This window comes from Elephantulus edwardii, unplaced genomic scaffold (genome assembly GCF_000299155.1).
Source record: "Elephantulus edwardii isolate Elephantulus edwardi_28Jun2011 unplaced genomic scaffold, EleEdw1.0 scaffold00174, whole genome shotgun sequence".
Lineage (NCBI taxonomy): Eukaryota > Metazoa > Chordata > Mammalia > Macroscelidea > Macroscelididae > Elephantulus > Elephantulus edwardii.
The window spans coordinates 6,750,713-6,767,417 of NW_006399924.1; the positions used below are offsets into that span (position 1 = coordinate 6,750,713).

Sequence of the window (16,705 nt, forward strand, 5' to 3'; positions counted from 1 at the left end):
TCTCAGATATGGAGACATGGTGCCCAAGACTATTGCAGGGAAGATCTTCGGCTCCATCTGCTCTCTGAGTGGCGTCCTGGTCATTGCGCTGCCAGTGCCTGTGATTGTTTCCAACTTCAGCCGGATCTACCACCAGAATCAGAGAGCTGACAAACGCAGGGCACAAAAGGTAAGGAAGGCTCAGAGAGGCAAGGCCAGAACCTTCCCCTCTGTGGCTGCCAGGAGGGAGCGGCTGCTCGGACAGCCTCCTCGGCTTTGCTTCAGGCCACTTCCTACTGCCCAGCGCCCTCTTTCCAACCCCAGCCAGTTGCAAAACACAGCAGGCTCTCAGCTTTTAGACATTCTGTGGCCATTTCCTTGGTTCCTGACTCCCCCTCCACACTCTCAGCCCCCTCCAATCAGCAGCCTCTTGGACTCCTCCCGCTCCCAGCCAACAGCTTGCTGGGGAACAAATTCTCTTTTTTAATATCCTACAATAGCCTCTACAAAGCTTAGCGGCAAAAAATAAATGTGTTGAAAAGAAAAATGAATACTATGAAAAGAAAACATTCTGCGGCCATCGAGTTCAGGGACAAACAGCACAGTGGGCTGGTGTAACCTCCAGGGTGTCACTGGGTTAAGGCTCAGAGCTGCAATTGATGATGGGAGAAGGACCATCAGCCCTGAGCAGAAGGCTCAATTTCGTCTGGTACACACTGCTTACGAAGGCAGGGAAGGGGGAAATTCATTCTGCCCACAAAATGAGGGTGAATGTCTGAAGGCCTTGGTGCTTAGAAAGAAGCCCCCTTTCCTGACTAGCTCTCAAGTCTCTGGAAGAGCTCATCACCTCCACCTCACCAGCTTGTCTTCACCCCACAGTTTTAAGGCGTCTGGCTGGTGAAGGTTCTTTTAAAAAACGAAACCAAACCCGTTGCCATTATGCCAATCCCAGCTCATGGCGACTCCCTGTGTTACAGAGTAGAACTACTCCTTAGGGTTTCTCAGCTGTGATCTTTAGGGCAGGGAGTTCTGGTGGCCTAGTGGTAAGAAGCTGCACTGCAATCCGAAGGGCACATGGTTCAAATCCACTAGCTGCTCCTCAGGAGGATAGGCAGTCTCCTCCTGTGCGTTTAACTGCCTCAGAAACCCTGCTGGAGGGTCTAGCTGTGGCTTGATTCTGACTTGATGCTTTTCTTGGATGTAATCTTTAGGACAGGGAGCTCTGGTGGCCTAATGGCCAGGAGCTGCACTGTAATCCTAAAGGCACATGGTTTGGATCCACCACCTGCTCTGAGGGAAAAGGATGGACAACCTTCTCTGTGTGATTTACTGCCTCCAAAAACTCACCAGAGGGTCAGCTATGAGTCAGTTCTGACTCAACGAACACAACAGCCACACTCTTTAGGGCAGCAAATTGCCAGGCCTTTTTCCCATGGTGCCTCTGTTGGATTCAGATCTCCTAGTAGTCCCGTGCAAACCACGTATGCCATACAGGGGCAGAGCGTGGCGATCTGTATATAATAACTTTGACTAAGGTTCCCCTTAGGAGAGGTTGTCCTGAAATAGGAAAGCTAGTCAGCAGGATTGGAACCCTTGATCTCTTCAGCCCAGTCTCCAGGGAGTGTGGTTAGAACCAAAATGGACCTGGAAGGGCTTTCTTGAAGCCTTACATAGATTTGAGCTTTGGCTCTTTATTTCATCCACTCATTCCACAATGTAATTGAGCTAATTCCTATGCATACCGGCAGGTGAAAGACCTGTTTTTCATTGTATTTGTTTAATAAGCCACTGTGACTTTAGTTTGGCTCCACAGTCAACACTCTTGGCATCAGCAGCCAGGAAATTAAAAGATATATTGCCCTGGGAAAGTCTGCTATCAGAGACCTCTCCAGAGTACAGAAGAGCAACAGTGTCAGTCTGGAGACTAAAATGTGCCTGATGCAGGCCATGGTCCTTGCAATCACTTATTATGCATCAGAGAGCTGGAAAATGTCTAGGGATGATAAAAAGAGAATTGATGCCTTTGAGCTATGGTGTTGGAGAAGAGTATTGAATATACATACCATGGACTGCTACGAGTAATGCAGGTAAATGTGTCAGAGACAGTGAGATTGGCATAGGATGGAGCAGAGTTTAGGGCTGTTGTCTACAGGGTCTCTATATACACAGACAACTCGATGGCACATAACAACAACATCCCACAAACACTCCCAGAGCACTTACTCTGTGTCAGACATGATGCGTTGCCAGTGAGTTATTCCCTGCCACAAAATCTGTCCCAAAGACCTACCGTTTACAATGATAACTCCCATGTAACATGCTTCCTCAACATGTCAAAGGAATTGAGAGCTTCAGAACAGGCCTATGTAGCTTACTGAAGCATGGAAATTAGTTCCAATATGAGTGGTGGCGGCGGTGGTGGTGGTGTTAGGTACCATTGAATTAACTGTAACTTCTAGTGAGCCTGTGTACAACAGCATGAACTACTGCCCAATCCTGTGCATCCTCACATCCTCTGCTGTACTTAAGCACGTTGTTGTTGTTGTTGTAGTCACTGTGACAATCCATCTCTGTGAGGGTCTTGCTGACCCTCTACTTTACCAAGCATGATGTCTTCCTCCAGGGACTAGACTGGCCTGATAACATTCCCCAAGTATGTGAGGCGAAGTCCCTTCTAAGGAGCTTTCTTGCTGCACTTCCTCCAAGACAGATTTGTTTGTTCTCTTGACAGTCATTTAGTGTGTTCCATATTCTTCACCAACACAACAATCCAAAAGCACCAGTTGATTTTTCTTCAGTCTTTCACTTTGACTATCCAACTTTCACAGACATCTGAGGCAAATGAATATTTAAGATGAGGCACCTTAGTCTTTAAAGTGACATCCTTGCTCTTTGGCATCTTTAAAGTGGTCCTGTGCAGCAGATTTTCCCAATTCAGGATGTCATTTGATTTCTTGCCTGCTACTACTGTGACTGTTGCTTGTGGATCCAAATAAGGTGAAATCTTTGACAACGTCAGTCTTTTCTCCTTTTATCATGATGTTGCTCATTAGCTGAAAGAATATTTTGTTTTCTTTATGTTGCTATGTAATCTATACCAAAGGCTGTATGTAGTCTTTCAACTTCAATGGTAAGTGCTTCTAGTCTTCATTTCCTGCAAGCAAGATTGTATCTAGGAATGAGAGAAGAAGAACTGAAGCCTTTGAGTTGTGGTGCTGGAGAAGAGTATTGAATATACCATGGGCAGTTAGGAAAACAAACAGGTTAGTGCTAGAGAGGATGAAACCAGGCTGCTCCTTGGATGCAAGAATTCTGAAGCTTTGTCTGACATATTTTAGGCTTGTTGCAGGGAGGGACTAATCCTTGGAGAGGGACATCATGCTTGGGAGGCTGGAGGGACAGTGCAACAGAAGAAGACCTTTGATGAGATGGATTTGATTCAGTGACTAGAGTGACACGGGTAGGTATATCAGAGACAATGAGACTGGCACAGGATAAAGCAGGGTTCAGGGCTGTTGTACATAGGGTCTCTATGAGTCACAGGTGACTCAACAGCACATAACAACAACAACAAAGGTTGTATCTTCTTCCACTCCTGATACTCAGTTCTTCTTCATGTAATCTAATCTTTTAGAATGAAAACATAAATAGCAACTCCAAAAAATGTATGAACAGAGAACTCCAGTTTACTCCAGCATAGCCCATTTTATCTGCCTTCATGTTCACCTCTTCTGTAATTTTCTGTCTCCTCCTGCTGAAATATCTTTTCACTTCTCTTTACCTGGGTCTGTAATGTCACCAGCCTGCCTTACGCTTTCTCTCTGTATTGTCCTTGCCATTGCTTACAGCACTTATATCCTAACTCTTCACTTAAGGTCAAGTTTTCCCTATCCCCATCTCCTGCCATCCAGAAATAGAAGTCTTACCTCTTATGCTGTCAGCTGGCAAATATAAACAATACCTAAATTCATTATCATTTGCTGTTGTTGTTGTTGTTGTTGTTGTTGTTGTTATATGCATCGAGTTGCCTATGTTCAACAGATCTGTTCTGAGCCAACCTTATTGTCTCGACACACCTACCCCCATTACCCTAGTCACTGAGTCAATCCATCTCATCCAGGCTCTTCCTCTCCTGCGCTGTTTCTCCTCCCTCCCAAGCATGATGTCCCTCTCCAAGGACTGGTCCCTCCTTGTAACATGTCCAGAGTATGTCAGATGGAGCTTCAGAATCCTTGCCTCCAAGGAGCAGCCTGGTCTCACCCTCCCTACGACAAGCCTGTTTGTTCTCCTAGCAGCCCATGGTATATTCGACACTCTTCTCCAGCACTGTCTCCTTCATCATTCATTCATCCTCATTCATCGGTTCTCCTTCTATCATCCCTAGTTATTGTCCAGCTTTGTTATCATATTTCAACAAACAGACGCTGCCCTAGACACACTCAACAAGTTGGCCAAGAAAGCTGGAGGATCACCACTTGGCCAACTGACTGGAAGAGATACATATTTGTTCCCATTCCAAAGAAATGTCATTTGACGAAGTGTGGAAATTATTGAAAAATGCCATTAATATCACATGCAAGCAAGATCCTGCTGAAAAGGATCCAAAAAAGACTGGAACAGCACATCAACAGAGAGCAGGCTGGGTTTAGAAGAGGCCATGGCACTAGGGATATTACGTTGTTGTTTTGTTGTTGTTGTTGTTGTTGTTGTTGTTGTTTGTCTTCGAGTCTCCTGCAACTCATAGCAACCCTATGTACCACACCCTAAACCCTGTTCTATCCTGTGCCAGTCACACTGACTCCAATACACCCACCCCAATTACCCCACTCACTGAATCAGTCCACCTCATAGAGGGTCTTCCCCTCCTGCGCCATCCCTCCATCCTCCCAAGCATGATGTCCCTCTCCAAGGACCTGTCTCTCCTTACAACATGACCAAAGTATGTCAGACAAAGCCTCAGAATCCTTGCCTCCAAGGAGCAGCGTGGTTTAACCCTCTCCAGGATGAATCTGTTTTCTTAGCAGTACATAGTACACTGAATACTCTTCTCCAGCACCACAGCTCAAAGGCATCAATTCTCCTTCTATCCTCCCTAGTCATTGTCCAACTTTCTGATGCATAATAAGTGGTTGCAAAGACCATGGCCTGTATCAGATGCACCTTAGTCTCCAGAGAGATATTATAGCTAATGTTAAATGGCTCGTGACTGAAAGCAGCGGGTACCAGAGAAATGTCTATCTGTGTTTCATTGACTATACAAAGGAATTTGACTGTGTGGATCATAACAAACTGTGGCTGACTCTGAGAAGAATGGGAATCCCAGAACACTTATGCAAAACCTATACTTGGACCAGGAGGCAGTCATCAGAACAGAGGAAACACTGCATGGTTCAAAATTGGGGAGGTTGTACACCAGGGATGTGTCCTGTCTCCATACCTTTTCAATCTATCTAAATTCATTATGGATGTCTAAATAAAGGAGAAGGGACAAACTGAAGTCTCCTTTTCAAATTAAGGAGCCTAAAGCTCTAAAAAACCAAAGATCCTATAACTGCCTCACCCCCAGAGGCTAGGGCTGACTTCGGGGGTGGGGGGTGGGGGGTTTTGGCAGAGCAGGTAAGATTTACAGGAATTTTCAGCCTCCACACTTGCCCGCAGCTGCACCCACACCAGTGACAGCCCCTCTCAAGCTGTGCTGTAGGGAGCTTTCCCTCTATCCTCACACCCGGACCTGCTTCCTAGGGCATTACATCTACTTTCTCTTTGCTCTACAAAGATATAAGTATACATTTCCTAAGGAATTTTATAAAGCTCATCTTGTGCGATTAAAATCCAGAAGGTATAAGCTTTAGCTTATTCCTTCCTCTCACAGCTAAAGACAAGTCTCCTTCCCTCCTGGCTCCCTCCATACCTCCGCCCTCCCCCTCTTCTCTGTCTGAAATCCGAGTAAATATTTACAGTGTTTTCACCTCGCCTGGATACCGTCTCTCCTCAAGGTTGCTCAGCTCTGTCTTCTTCACCTTGGGTTTCCTGTAAGGGGATGAAAGGACCCTTCCTGCTTCTGGCTCCAAGTCTGTCACCATGAGTTAAGGCAGGGCCTGGGGATGAGGTGAGGAGTGGAGATGGGGTGGGAGGAGGTGAGGGAAGCTAATGAGAGGTGTCCACCCAAACCAAACTATAGGGGGATTTAACAGGCAAGGTAAGGACCAGCCCCCTTGTCTTGAGTGAAAAGGAAAGACTCAAGATCATGCCGTCCTCTTCCTTCCATCAAGACTGGTCTTCTTGGGCTGTTGCTAAAATGACTCCGCAGTTATTTGCTACAGATTCTGTGTTCTCAGAGCCAAATGAATTGGGGATATAGCAGTGGACAGAGAAAAGAGAGCATTCTGAACGAGGGATTTGGTCTCCCTCTATCTATGGCTGCCTCTGGAGCCCAGGAGAGGTAAAAGATATGCCTTACAATTTTAATAGATTCTTATAATTTTTAAAAAAATCATAATTAAAATTAAAAGTCTTTTCTTGGAGTCTTGGAGATTAGGATTTTGAAGTTCCACCTCACTTACTTTGGGCACGTGGCCAGGAGAGATCGGTCCTTGGAGAAGGACATCATGCTTAGAAGGGTGGACGGACAGTGCAGGAGAGGAAGACCCCCAGATGAGATGGATTGATACTGTGACTGGGGTAATGGGGGCTGGTGTGTCAGAATTAGTGAGGCTCAGGACAGGGAAGGGTTCAGAGCTACTGTACTCTATGGTCACTATACATCGCAGGTGACTCAATGGCACATAACAACAATAACACAGTATGACAGGTTTGGAAGCAGGAGTTACATCCACTTCCTAAATAATATGCCTCCGGAAACTCTATGAACTTTGATAAATGTCAATAATTGTAGAGAGGCTTCAGGTCTTTTGTTCACAGGGTCACTATGAGTTGTGCTCAACTCGAAGGCATTCAACAACAATTGTGATTTTAACAAAAGTTTACAGAAAAGTTAGATTTTTATTCATTCATTCATTCATTGTTGCACATTTTACCCCCTCTCCTTTCCCCGTCCCCAAGTTCACTTTTTTTTTCATTGTGGCACACAATTTTCATTTGTAAGTATGCACCTCAGTGACATTAATTACGTTCATCATGTTGTACAGTGTTGTTGTGTGTACCACAGAGTCGGAACCAACCCAAAGCTGACCCTCCAGCAGGCTTTTCAGAGGGAGTTAATCACCTGGGAGGAGATTGCCCATCCTTCTCCCACAGAGCAGCTGGTGGCCTTGAACCATATGCCTATGGGATTACAGCACAGTTTCTTGCCACTAGGCCACCAGAGATCCCTATATTGTACAATGTTGTTGTTGCTGTTGATTGCCTTCAAGTTGAGTACGACTCATAGCGACCCTATTAACAAAAGACCTGAAAGGAGAAGGGACAAACTGAAGTCTCCTTTTCAACATTTGTCCAAGTTCATAGTTTCTGCAGGCATGCTGTTTAGGAAGTGGATGCCACTCCTACTTCCAAACGTGTCATGGTATGTGTACAGTAGTCACCCCAAATAAAAAATAGTCACCCAAATAAAAACCCAATACCCCATCGATAATTAACTTCCCATTCCCTCCTCCCCAACCCCTGGGAACCACAAATAAACTTTTGTCCCTATTTTTCATACAAGTGAGATCCTATCATATTTGTCTTTTTGTGCTCTGCCTTATTTCACTTATTTCACTCTTTTCAAGGCTCAGCCATGCCATAGCATGCTTTAGAATGTCATTTCTCTTTATGGCTTTATAACATTCCCAAATACTTTTTACAATGGCAATATTAATTGAGGTTAAAAAAATAATACAGAGAGGTCATTTTACATGTTGTTGGATTTCTTTAATGGTATTATTTTGTAAACCTATAGTATAAGATTGTAAGTAGGATACTGACAGTGATATAGTCCATCAAATCATGTGTATGCATCTACAGTCAAAATACTGCTTAGTTCCACTATAACAATTTCTCATGTTGCCTACATTCTATAACCCCCTCCATATTCCATCTATACTCTCTGTGTATAAATTATTTTCACATTTATGTAAATAGACTCATATGTAAATTTCTGAGGTTGACTTTTTGCACTCAGTGTAATTTCTGATGTTTTATTCGAGCTGTTATTTATCAATGGCTAGTTCTTTCTTATGACTTAGAGCTCTGGTGGGCTAGTGGGTAGAATGTTGCACTGCCAACCCAAAGGCAAGCAGTTCGAATCCGCCAGCTGCTCTGAAGGGGAAAGATGAGCAATCTCCTCTCATGCTAGTTACAGCCTCCGAATACTTACTGGAGGATTAGCTATGATTCTGTTCTGACCAGACAGCAGTGAGGAGAGAGCCTGTTCCAGCTAGACAGCAATGAGGAGAAGGAGGAGTTTTATGGCTGAGTGCAAATTCCATGGACCACAGTTTAACAGTTTACCTGTGGGAGGACATTTGAAATGATTCGAGTTTGGAGCTGTTACAAAAAAGTTTCTCTGAGCACTTATGTATAGGTTTTTGTGCAAACATAAGTCTTCATTTTCTGTTCTAGATGGGCAGGAGTGAAATCACTAAAGTTTTCTTTGCTGTTGTTGTTGTTGTTGTTGTTGTTATGTGCCGTCGAGTCACTTGCGACTCATAGCGACCCTATATACACCAGCTCTAAACTCTGCTCTGACCTGTGCCAATCTCACTGTCTCCAACACACTCATCCCGATTGCCCCAGTCACCGAATCAGTCCATCTCCCAGAGGTCCTTCCCCTCCTGCGCCTGCCCTCCACCCTCCCAAGCGTGATGTCCCTCTCCAATGACCTGTCCCCTCCTTACAACATGACCAAAGTATGTCAGACAAAGCCTCAGAATCCTTGCCTCCAAGGAGCAGCCCGGTTTAATTAACCCTATCCAGGATGAATCTGTTTGTTTTCTTAGCAGTCCATCGCACCCTCAGCACTCTTCTCCAACACCAAAGCTCAAAAGCATCAGTTGTCCTTCTGTCCTCCCTGGTCATTGTCCAGCTCTCTGATGCATAACAAGTGATTGCAAAGACCATGGCCTGTACCATACGCACCTTAGTCTCCAGAGACACACTGTTGCTCTTGAGTGCTTTAGAGAGGTCCCTAACAGCAGACTTTCCCATGGCAATACCTCTTTTAATTTCCTGGCTGCTGGTGCCAAGAGTGTTGACTGTGAAGCCGAGCAAACTGAAGCTGTGAACAATCTCAATCTCTTCGCCATCCATCCTGATGCTGCCAATTGGTCCAGTGGTGAGAATCTTTGTCTTCTTTAACCTTTTTATTTCTCCCACTTTCTCCTTATGAGACATAAATACTCACAGCCAAAGGGCACTTGCCAGCCAACAGTCAGGAATTGCTAATTCTGAAAGGCTCCTCAGAGACTGGTGGGATTGTGGTCTCAAATAGTCACTGCCCCTGGGACTGTACTCCAGGTACAACATCTTCCTTCAAGGCCTTCCCTCTAACCCTGAAGCCTCCATGCATGTTGAAAATGCCACTTCCTGAGCTTTACCCAAGTTTCACATTTTTTTTCTGACCAACGCTGAATTCAGGGAAGGAAAAAGATGTTATGGAAAGAGCATTGAGAGCTACAAGAACTGAGTACAAGTCTTTCTTACTAGTCTCCCATCTTGCCTTTCATAAGGCATTTCCTCTGTTGTCTTGTTTGTAGGTGATCTAGATGATCCCAAAGCTCCCTTTTAACTCTGAATTACACCTTGAAGAGAGTGAAGCTGAGCAGTCTACATTAGGATTGAGTCCCATAGAGCCTTTGAGCTGACTCCAACTCATGGTGACCCTGTGCAAACAGTTACCCAGCCCAGCATCACCCTCATGGTCATGTTCAGGTCCACTGCTGCAGCTCCTGTGCCAGTGTATGTCAGTCAGGATCTCCTCGTCCTCGCTCACCTTCCGCTCTACCAAATACCATGTGTTCCTCTAGCCATTGATCCTTCCTGATGCCATGTCCAAAGCCAGTGATGTGGACAGTGTTCTGTCCTGACCCATAAGGTTTTCAGTGACAAATTTTCAGAAATGGATCATTAGGCCTTTCTTACCAGTTTGTCTTAGTCTGAAATTTCAAGTGTAGCCTGTGCACCACGGATGACCCTGCAAGTATTCTACACTTGATCTTAGCCACAGGCTGAGAAGTGATCCCTGCAGGTATTTGAAATACCAATAGCACAGGTTCCAACACATAGCAACATGCAAGCTCCCATAGTACAACAAACTGACAGACAGATGTGGGTTGAGCCCTTTGCAGTGGCTTGTAGTAAGCTTTCTTTATTATTATTATTATTATTATTATTATTATTATTATTATTATTTATGTGTGTACCATCAAATCAGATCTGACTGGTACAGGAGATGATTGTTCCTCCTTTTTCAGCAAAGCATCTGGTGGATTTGAACCATGCACCTCTGGGATTGCAGTGCAGCTTCTTGCCACCAGGCCACCAGAGCTCGCCAGCTTTCTTAACCAACCTTTATGATGATCTCCCTTCTCTGACAATCACAAGCTTTTCTTGAGCACCTACTTGGTGCAAAGCCATGTACAAGATACTAGAAATAAAAATCACATTCCCATCTAGCCAGTGCTCAAAGTCAAGCCAAAGACCCCATCAAACTTCCAATGCTGGATATGGCTCTGGAAATACATTGCAAACCTCTTTATCCTGTGGGGGAAATGATTAAACGAACTAGTGCATTCGATATGACAATCTGTTGCTTTAATAGAGCCCAGGGTAAGATAAGATTAAAAGAAGTGCCACAAAGGAGAACAGGAGAATCTTTCATCTCTAGAAAGTAATGAAGACAGACCCCAGATACGAGAAAGGTCTGGCTCTAAGTGGTGCAATCAAATTATATAAGGCTATAATGAGCTTGACACAATTGAATTTCCATATGCAGCTCTCAACACCCAGTGCCCACCCAAAGCAATAATAGCCACATCTCCCAATGATGAGTAACTTGCTAGAATGTAAACATCTAGCTGAGGGGAGCGCAAGAACACGATTCCTAGGGAGGAGAACTGACCTGAATTCCGAATGAACGTTCTTTGCTCAGAGAGAAGAGGAATGGCAGGGCTGATTGGCCTCCTTTTTTCCCCTGGTTCCTCTTTCAAGTCTCTCCGTCTGGAGAAGCATCTTTCCTTGGATTTATGAGCAGAACTTCCAAGCTCTGGTCATAGGCTTCTACCCCGTATTTGGTAGACAGGGAAGGAAGTAGAATTGTTCCTACAAGGGGACTCTGGCCAATGTGGGACTCCCAAGAAATAAGAGAAAAAGTAGGCCCATGGTGCTTCTGGTAACCACCTAAACTACTAAACTTTGTTTTAACAGATGAACCAGCCCTTCAACACATTTGGAAAGGCTATTGTCCCATGTTGGGGACAGGGTGGTAGGGAATGGAAATTGTAGCAGTTCTCCCAGAGCTCCTCTCTGTTCAGGGGCCATGGTGAGGTTGCGTGTGGACTTACCCAGAAGCCTCAGCCCCAGGATGGGTCTGTGAGTCTCAGTGGACTCATCTGCTTCTAGATGCAAGAGCCTGGAGCTGGGTCTCGGTCTCCTGAGAACAAAGCCCAAGTGCCATTTTTAAAAACCAGCAGGTCCCCCTCTTCCCAGCCATTTCTCCCAAAGACCTTTTCTCTTAGCCTTCATTCCTTGGCTGTGATGCTGTCATGGTTACCCGGATTATGGTCATTAGGAAGGGAACAGCAGTCAGCATATATAGTGTGTCCAGCCGCTCCCACTGCCTCTGAAAGCAGAAGGAGCCACGTATTGGGATCCCAGCAACCCTCCTCAGGGGCCATTCCCTGCCAAAAGTTCTCTGCTCTGGGGCTGGAAGGTGTCACTTGTCCTAGTTAAGTTCACTTGTCCTGGTGTATGGAGATGTCCCTTTCACACATACACATTGGGTCATTTTGTCACATGACAAGATAGACATGGATTGACACATTCATGCATGAAGCCACCCCAAAGGCAGCCATGCCACCATAAATCCATTTAAAAGTTTTTTAAAATATTTAAGGGCATAAGGAGTCCATGAGGGGCACAAGAGGTTAAGCTATGACTAGTTCAAAGGCCTACAGTTTGAACCCACCCAGAAGCATTTGAAATAACAGGCCTGGCAAACTGCTTCTGAAAGATCATGGCCTTGAAAAGAATACACAGCACGTTCTACTCCACACACAGGAGGTCACCATGAGTCCAAATCTATTTGAAGGCAACAACAGTAACACAAGGCCCTGCACGGTACAAAACAAACATTCCTGCCTGCAAGGCATTTGCATTCAAGTGCAGGAGGGAGACAGGAGTAAGATAAATCTATAGAACATGTACTATAGTAGTGACAAGGGTTGAGGAGTAAAAAGCAGGGAGAAAGTTAAGAATGTTAAGGGGCTGGTGTTCACGCTCCTTGTCATTCTTGTAATTATACCTGGCACCAGCCAGCCGGCTATATATGGAAGCACCTGTCCTGACAACTCTGGGCATCAGGAGAATATGATCTTTTGAGGAGCTCACGGTCATAAGAGATCAGTGAGAATCCAATAAGAATAGCCCACAGCAGGGGGAGAGGCTGGGTCTATAAAAGTCGTGAGACAGGGGAGAAGGAGCAAGCTGGGTGAAGTATGTCTCCTGCCAAGATTATATGCGAGCTGGAGAGAAGAACTCTGGCCAGGGTGCAGTTTTACAATGGGAAGTACAATGTCTCCAGTCCAATCTGGGTCTGCACCCAGAGAGTCATGAGTCTGGGAGGAAGCAGCCCCGTGCCCTTCCTCTGACATCGCCTGGCAGCCCACCTCCATGGGAGCAACCCACGCTCACTGACTTTGCCAGACCCACTGTCTTCTTTTTTTTTTTTTTACTTTCTTTTTGTTATTAATGTAAATGAAAGTTTACAGAGACTTAAGGTTTCCAGTTATTCATTATTGCACTTCTCGCCCTGCTCACCCCCTTTCCCCAATTCACTCTTCTCCTTGGGGAAAAAAAAAAAAAAGAAAAACTCTTATAAAATGGGACTCACATCAGGGTTGAGGGAAGACAGAAAAGGAGAGAAGGAATGATGGATATTGCTTTGAAACAGATGAGGGAGAGAGCTGTTTAAAAGACCCACTGTCTTTTTTGTGTCTCAATCTCCCTCACTCTTCTTGTCTTTGCCCATCACAGAAAGCCCGTCTTGCCAGAATCCGCGTGGCCAAAACAGGCAGCTCCAATGCCTACCTGCACAGCAAGCGTAACGGGCTCCTCAATGAGGCCATGGAGCTGATGGTAGGTGCCTGCAGGGAGGGCCTGGGTGTGGGGAACAGTCAGGGAAGGGGCACCAGCACTGCTACCCCCAACCCCAGTTTGAGCCTGACAAAGACAAGTTTCCACACTTTCCCAGGTGGAAGGTCCCCCATCTGTGTCTTCTATGGTGTTATCTCCACTGCTCCAAACCCAGCTGTAGACCAGAAGCTCCCATCCACATGCTAGCAAGTCTACACTGCCTCTGAACTCCGATTCACCCAGACTTTTAGGGGAAGGAATGAAGACGCTGGAGAAGGGGGGATCTCTCATCCTGCTCTCAACAGCTCTTTTCTTCTTCCCAGGGCACCCCGGAGGAGGAGCATCCGGGCAAAGCCACCTCACTCATCGAGAGCCAGCACCATCACCTGCTGCACTGCCTGGAGAAAACCACTGTGAGTCTCCACCCTTCTCATCCACCACTACTGCCCTTCTCACCCCTGACCCTTGGCCCCTTCTGTAGGTTGTAGTCACATATCCTCACCCTGGGTCCCAAACTGCAGAAATCGAAGCTAGGGCTGAATTTGTACTAGGTGTCTACAGGACAGCAGAAAGGAGCGTGCGGTTGATGCAATCCGCAGGCCTCTTTGATCGCTATGTCCCTGTTGAAACAGGAGATGATGGGTGCACTGCATCTGTTTCTCTAGCCAGGAATTTCATCAGTCACCTTGCAATCCCCAGGAGTTCAGGCCCTGAAAGGCTGATTATTAAGTTGGGTCATGGTTTAGGGGGCCATGGCTGGAATGTGCAAAGGTGCTTGTGCCTCACCAACAGACATGAAAGGAAGGGCAGTAGGGCTAACCCTGGACCCTTGGCAAATAGTGCTGGGAACAGTAGGAAGTGAGGAGATGTCAGCGTGGACAAGCCAAAGAGCAGCAAAGTAAAACCCTTCCCTCCTCCTTTTCTCTCTTTTTTTTTTTTTAGTTTTTATCTTATATTGGTGTGCATACAAAATTCTATACATTTTGTTTCTCCCTCTTCCTTTTAGAACCTCCTTCCTTTGAAAGGAGATAGTCAAGGCTCAGATCACTAGGAGAGGCGTTTTCTAACTCTGAATGTTCATTACCTTGGCCTCCCAGATGCACCTGAGTAGATGTCAAATGACTCTTACTTAATCTGAGCCCAGTGTGGATATTGTGGGTGGCAGATGAAACCAGTGAGGACTTCCAAAGTGGGGAGGTTCTCAGTGTAGTTTCCAAGACTCATCCAGTATCACCTAGCTTTAAGAACTGCATGTGCATAGCTAGCTAGCATTCATTTCAAAGACTTGGAGAAGTGCCTAAGGGACAGGCCTGGCCCCAACTGCCCTTCCAAGTTGCATGTGTTGGGTGGAATGTGCAAATTGAAAGACGTGTGAAAATAGTGGGGCTGGAATGCTGGCACTGAGGAAATGGGATTTTGGAATTGAGGGATGGAATGCTGTCATTGAGGGGTGGAATGCTGAATTTGAGGGCAAGAATGTTGGATTGCAGTTTGGGGGATTGGGATTAAAAAAATGGAATGCTGAATTTTAGAAGAGGAATGTTGGACTCAAGGGAATGTTGGGATTGAAAAGGCAGATTTATGGGAGTGGAATGTGGGGTTTGAGCAAGGTCATGTTGGAGCCAACGGGTGGAATGCGGGGACTGAAGAAACAGAATGCTGGGAATAAGGGATGGATGGTATGTTGGACACAAAGGGTGGAATGCAGGGATTGAGAGCGTGAATGTCAGAACTGAGCTTGGGAATGCTGGAATGTACAATCAATGGTGTTTTTATCTTCTGTTGGCATGTTGTCCTGTAGGGGTTGTCCTATCTTGTGGATGATCCCCTGTTATCTGTACGAACCTCAACCATCAAGGTATAACTTTTTAAAAATTCAATTGATGTCTTTCTCTCTGATTCCTCTGAGTCTGTGGATTCTCCTCTTTTTATCCTCTGGTCTAGTTTCTGTGCATGTGCTGTTGATTCTTCCGGGGCTTATCCTTCCTCTGCTGCCACACCCAACACCAGACCAGGCTCCAGTTCCCTGCGCTGAATTACCCAACTGCCTTTCCAGTGCCCTCTTTTGACCTGCCCAGGGGCTTGGAGGGGTGGTGGAAGATGGCACCCCTGTAGGTATTCTGTGAGGGTCCTTATGCCTCAGCCCGTGTGTGCCACCTCCCCAGCTCCATGGGTTTTCCTGGGATTGGCTGTCAGGGCTGGTCCCTCTGACCTCTGTTCTCTCAAGCTCCTTCTCTGCAGCCTTTCCCCTCTGGCAGCCTTGGCCAGGCCGTTAGCGCCCTTATAGTTTTAGCCACTGTGATCAGTCACATTTCCGTTCTCTCAGGTGCAGCTACGCCTCCTCCATGACTTCCACTCAGGAGGTGTTAGCATTCCTTTCCCATTCTTACACTTGACTTTGAGAATCCTATGCCTTCAAGTATAGTAAAGTATCCATGTCCCATAATTAGAAAAGAAAAAATTAAAATAATATCCCTGACAGTATGATCCCATCGTCCCTTAATTTGACCCCATTGACCACCATCCCGATTCCATGAGTAACCCAGTGCCTTTAAAACCTTGTGTCTCACCTTTACCCAAGACTCACAAGGATCTCTCTCATTAAACACAAAAAAGACAATCTAGTATGCCCACTGCTCACTCATTGACTCTCAATAAGCTTCACGTAGGTTAACACGTTGCCGCACACTTTTAAATTGCTTAGAAACACATTTCTCCCCCTCTCACAGCCCTCATTTGTGGCAACGTGTAAAGACAGCCCTTTCTTCTAGCTCTAAGGATACACTAAATCCCTCTAAGTCATCTGCATACCTTTAGGTTGAAGTTTTGTGTTAAGCAAATGCAGTCCCCATGCTACAATCTGATGGCCAGGGCTGCCAAGATGACTCCTCTTCTCATTCAGTATGTGTGAGCTCTCACCCCTCCTGAATGCTTCTCTGTGCTCCAGGCGTTGGGAGCCCTTCCTTCAAGGCCCAGAACACAGATAGGCGGCACCTCAGAGAGCAGGGCTCCACCCCCACCTCACTTCCTTTACTACGTCTCCTCCTTCTGCCTCCCACAGAACCATGAGTTTATTGATGAGCAGATGTTCGAGCAGAACTGCATGGAGAGCTCAATGCAGAACTACCCATCCACGAGAAGCCCCTCCCTGTCCAGTCATCAGGGCCTCACGACCACCTGCTGCTCCCGCCGTACTAAGAAGACTACGCACCTGCCCAACTCCAACCTGCCAGCCACCCGCCTGCGCAGCATGCAAGAGCTCAGCACGATCCACATCCAGGGCAGTGAGCAGCCTTCCCTAACCACCAGGTGGGTGTCTCCTCCCTCCCCCTCCTCACCACCAGGTGGGTGTCTCCCCACACCTCACCCTCCTCACCATCAGGTGGGTGTCTCCCCCCTCACCCTCCTCACCACCAGGTGGGTGTCTCCCCCCTCC

The 16,705-nt window shown here is 46.2% G+C and overlaps 1 protein-coding gene across 2 annotated transcripts in view; it reads left to right on the plus strand.

Annotated features, from left to right (window-relative positions):
* Window positions 1-16,705, plus strand: part of KCND3 (potassium voltage-gated channel, Shal-related subfamily, member 3) — a 331,096-nt gene that overhangs the window by 312,689 nt on the left and 1,702 nt on the right. The window contains exons 2-6 of one of the 2 annotated variants that reach the window (XM_006895718.1): window positions 7-169; window positions 13,171-13,272; window positions 13,593-13,682; window positions 15,071-15,127; window positions 16,331-16,578. In XM_006895718.1, coding sequence (XP_006895780.1) covers window positions 7-169; window positions 13,171-13,272; window positions 13,593-13,682; window positions 15,071-15,127; window positions 16,331-16,578 — 660 coding nt within the window. The remainder of the gene's footprint in view (window positions 1-6; window positions 170-13,170; window positions 13,273-13,592; window positions 13,683-15,070; window positions 15,128-16,330; window positions 16,579-16,705) is intronic. The other variant, XM_006895719.1, reaches the window with a different exon arrangement.